Below are 4,830 nucleotides of genomic sequence, written 5' to 3'. Positions count from 1 at the left end.
TTGAGAAAGATGATGGCAACAAATGTACAAATGTGCTTGACACAATGGATGCATGTATGGATTGTGATAAGAGCTGTATGAGCCCTCAATAAAATGATTTTTAAAAAAAGACTGGGTTCTAGGATCATCCGACCAGAGACCCGCAGTGTGAACTCGGTTTCCCCACCTGCACACTGGGAGACTCCCAGCAGGCTTTCCACGCTGATGACCTGGGAGAAGCTGGAGGCGGATCAGTACAGGCTCGGGCCCAGAGGAACAAGGAGGGCTGACAGAAGACAGGGCAGACTCTGAAGGCTCAGTGCACACACAGTGACAGAGGGAGCAGGCGATGAGTGAGGACAGGCGACAAACCAACTGATGACCCCAGAGGCTAGCAGCACCACCCTGACCTAAGGCACAAAACATGCTTTCTGTACAGAGATCAGAGGTGACCTGAAGAGACAAGTCAGACTTTTGTTTTGTGAGGGACAAAGAAGGGCACAGAGCAAGCGGTAGTTTAGAGGCCTCCGCGAAGCCAGGAAGGCCCTCGGCATTCCAGTTACTTCCAAACAGGACACTCTCAGGATGACTGAGCTAGACCAGCAGCAACAGCGTCACACAGCCCTGCTGAGTCAGACACTCTGGGGTGGAGCCCTGTTGTAAGTGTCTTAGGAACTCTCCAGATGTTTCCATGAAGAGTCCTGGTGGCTTAGTGGTCACCCATTGAGCCGTGATCCGCAAGGTCCGCAGTTCAAAGTCAGGAGCTGCTGTGCGAGAGAAAGATGGGCTGTCTACTCCCATCAAGAGTTCCAGTCTCCAAAACTCACAGGGGTAGTTCTACCCTGGCCTCTAGGGCCACTATGAGCTGGCATCCATTGACTATGGCAGCGAGTGAGATACTCCTGTAGCAGATAACACGTGAGGGTCTTTATTCCACTCCATTGCTTCCCAAATTGTGTTCCCAGAACACTGATCAGAAAGTTGGCGCTGGTGTTCTGAGAAAGGGGGATCCCTGGTCAAAAATTAGTTGCAGAGCACGACATGCTCGACGTTGCTCTTCGAGAGTAAGCACTCTGGGAAATCGGACAGTAGAGAGCTTGAGCTACATTGGATTAACCCAGAGGTTCTTCAAACATTCTTAGAGAAATGCCTATTGAAGTCAATCCTTGTTTTTCAGATGAATAAACTGAGGTCCAGGGAGGAGAAAGAGATTGCCTAAAGTCACAGAGCTGGAAAAGAAGCTAGCAGTCCGCCTCCTCCCAGGAGAGGCGCTGGGTGATTCTACGTCTCCATCCCTCCTCCCAGCCTGTGTCTCTCCAAACCCTGCAGCATGGAGGCGCTCAACAGCACACAGGTCTCCCAGTTCTTTCTGAAAGGCTTCTCTGCCTACCCAGCCCTGGAGCGCCTGCTCTTCCCACTCTGCTCAGCCATGTACCTGGTGACCCTGCTGGGGAACACAGGCATCGTGGCTGTGAGCGTGCTGGACATCCGCCTGCACACCCCCATGTACTTCTTCCTCAGCAATCTCTCCATCCTGGACATCTGCTACACGTCCTCATTTGCACCCCTGATGCTGGTGCACTTCCTGTCAAGCCAGAAGACCATCTCCTTCACTGCCTGTGGGATCCAGATGTGTGTGAGCTTGTCCACGGGCTCCACGGAGTGCCTGCTGCTCGCCATCATGGCCTACGATCGCTACCTGGCCATTTGCCGGCCTCTCCAGTACCCCGTGCTCATGAACCACCAGCTCTGCCTGCTGCTGGTGGGAGTGGCCTGGTCCTTCGCCCTGCTCAAGTCAGTGACAGAGACGGTCATTGCCATGAGGCTGCCCTTCTGTGGCCACGACGTGGTCAGCCATTTCACATGTGAGATCCTGGCAGTGCTGAAGCTGGCATGTGGTGACACGTCAGTCAGTGAGGCTCTCTTGCTGGCTGGCAGCACTCTGCTGCTGCCCATGCCCCTGGCACTCATTTGCCTCTCCTACACTCTTATCCTGGTCACCATTCTGAGGGTGCCCTCAGCTGCCGGGCGCCGCAAAGCCTTCTCCACGTGCTCGGCACATCTTGCCGTGGTGGTGCTCTTCTACGGTGCTGTCATCTACATGTACATGAAGCCCAAGACCAAGCAGGCTGACGTTTCTGATGAGGTCTTCACGGTCCTCTATGCCGTGGTCACCCCCATGCTCAACCCTGTCATCTACAGCCTGCGGAACAGGGAGGTGAAGGAGGCTGCCAGGAAGGTATGGGCCAAGACCTGGACCTCCAGGTGAGGCAGGGCAAGAATCAGCGTTGGTAGGAATTCTGGGTTAGTAGAGATGGTCTCCATCATTTGTCTTCAGGGAGTCCAGGATCCAGGATAAGGTACTGAGTCTACTGTCTTCATCCCCCTACAATTCCCAAAAGTCAACACCAAGCCCCAAGGAAGCTACCACAGAAATAGTTCATACCTGGGCCTTCTGCTCCTTCCCCTAGCCTCATCTTAGGCTATATCTCATTATCAATCCCTCCTGGCTGGCCTCAGAACTTTCCATCTATCCCCTAGCGAGATTTGTTTAAAAGCACACACACTAAACTCTTCAGTGGGCCATGCAAGGCCCCACAAACCTAATGAACACCCCCAACCTTCTGTCTCACAGCCTCCTTCCTCCCACCACCAGCCAGATGCGTGTCTTGGTGCCCCCCTGCACCGGGCAGCGCTGTGCCATTCCTGGGCTCTTCCACAAAGCCGTCTCCTCTCAGCACATAACTACCCTCTCTAGCCCCTAGATGAAAGTACTGTCTAACTATGAAGGCTCACCTCTAACGCCACCTCCACCAGGAAGCCTCCCCACTTTGCTCCTCTCACCGTGCTCCCCCTGCCATATTTTCAGTGTTATTCCAGGAGCAGAGAGAGTCAGAACCCGCTCCCTCCTTAGCTCTAGCCTGCCCAGTCTCACACCTGCACGCAGTTCTTCAACACACAAATGAACACGTTGTTACAGGGGTGCTTATGGCAGAGCCTGGAGTCCTCCCCACATCTGAGCAGAACTGGCTAGGAATTCCCAGATGGAAGACACAGCCTAACTCAGTGGGCAAGATGAGGTCAGAGTCAGAGATGCTCAGATCGGTCCAGTCCCTAGGACATCAGTTTCCCAGAGCCCTGCTCATGCCCACTTGGTGGCAAAGTCGCCTTCAAGCTCTGGTGCAGCTTGCCGTCCTCTTCCTCAGCCCAACCCCGGGTGCCCACATCCCCGCCCCACCTGCTGCTCAGCCTCTTTCCAGCTCTCCTTTCTCAGGGAACACATAGTAAAAACGGACCCTGGGGGCCACGGTCACAGAGCACCTCCGTTCTCTGGCCCTCTGTCCAGGAAGTAAGCAGGGGCTCACTTGTGCTTATTTACTAGTTTGTAGTGAACCGTGCCACACAGGTTTCACCACATCTTTGCAAAATAGAGGTAGGTCAATGAGCTGCCCAAACTATAACTCCTCTTTGATTGTGTTTGAGGATAGAGTTCCACAGCAGGTTAGGGGTCTGTTTAATCATTGGCATACAAATTGCTCTGTGACATTCTAAAACCCACATGGACTTTCCACTACAGATTAGTGAGGAAGCCCACGTTTACCTTGCTTATTAGGTACTCCATCCCTCACAGGGACTGTCAATTAGAAAGATACTTTGATTCTGTAGGAAGGTGCTCTGTAGTTTGGGAAAGAGTTAGCTGTAAGCCAAACTTAGAAGCAGAATTTTTGATGTGAAAAATGTGACATTGTTCACTGCAGATTGGGAAGCAGGCACGAGGAGGCCTGTGCTTACCTTGTTTGTTCATGGGTCTGACGCTGCCTCTGGCCTCAGGGCACCACCTCTAGGATGGGAGAGCTGGGCTTCACCTCTGCTTCTCTGATTCCTGATGGCATGGTCCTCGGTGTCCCTCCCAGGCCCTCTTCCTGCTTCCACTGCTAGTCAGGAACAGGCCCATCGAGGGCACACGGGAGCACCGCCTGTCTCGGCAGTTCCTAGCCCAGGGAGGGAGACACAGGACCCTCTCCGTCAGCCAGCTGTGACCTTCTGTTGGGCCCTGGAGGCCATGGCAGGAGTCTCCCTTCGATCCTGTGGACAGTGGGGGCTTATTCAGAAGTATTTTTTAAAAGTTATTCAATAAATACCATTCTTCATCCTTTAATTTGGTGGAGTGTTTTCTTTTTTTAATGTAATGCCTTTTGTCACTTAAGGCATAGTAAAATACAGTGATATCACACATTGCTGTGGGGGGGTGAGAATAAATGAATACAAACTTCCTGGAAAGGAAGTTGGACAGATGAACCAAATTCCCAGCTCCACAAAGGAGAAGGAAGGAAGTAAAAACTCCATGAAGAAACCAGTCCAACAGCCTACTCAGTTTTCCCAAAGCAGGCAACACTGCCCCCTGGGGCGCTGTACCAATCCAAAGGGGCTGCAAGAGCAAATACCTACTCTTTATTCTGAATTTTGTGCTATAATATAAAAGTGTTTATTTGTTGGGGGTAGGCACTGAGGGTTTGTTTGTTTGTTTGTTTGTTTGTTTGTTTGTTTTCCTTTAAACGAGTGGTAGTCCAAATAAGTTTTGGAGCCTGTGGCTCACATGACCCAGGGCTCCTTATAGCCCCAAACTGTAAGAATGAGAGTGCCCAAACGTTCTCACCAGGAAAAGACTATTAGGTCCAAGGTAGAAAGGAAGAAAATGTAGAAAGAGATTCGAATTCCTATAAAACACCAGACTTACTAGATGAGTAGAGACTGCAGGACTAGAGACCTTTTTAACTTGAAGCTGAAGCTACATCAAGAGGCCACCTTTCTCCTCCAGATTGTTCATCCAGCCTATCCTATCCTGACAAC

The 4,830-nt window shown here is 51.6% G+C and overlaps 1 protein-coding gene across 1 annotated transcript; it reads left to right on the top strand.

Moving 5' to 3' along the window:
* Positions 1–1,309: 1,309 nt before the first annotated feature.
* Positions 1,310–2,248, top strand: LOC101652326 (olfactory receptor 13J1-like). The gene has a single exon (XM_004712455.1). The coding sequence runs from the start codon at positions 1,310–1,312 to the stop codon at positions 2,246–2,248; it is 939 nt and encodes a 312-aa protein (XP_004712512.1).
* The last annotated feature ends 2,582 nt before the right edge of the window (positions 2,249–4,830 follow it).

Source organism: Echinops telfairi, unplaced genomic scaffold (genome assembly GCF_000313985.2).
Source record: "Echinops telfairi isolate 266 unplaced genomic scaffold, ASM31398v2 ScPeMD7_25;HRSCAF=90, whole genome shotgun sequence".
In the NCBI taxonomy this organism is placed as follows: Eukaryota; Metazoa; Chordata; class Mammalia; order Afrosoricida; family Tenrecidae; genus Echinops; species Echinops telfairi.
The sequence above is the reverse complement of the archived record's forward strand: the minus strand, read 5'-3'. Positions and strand labels throughout refer to the sequence as shown.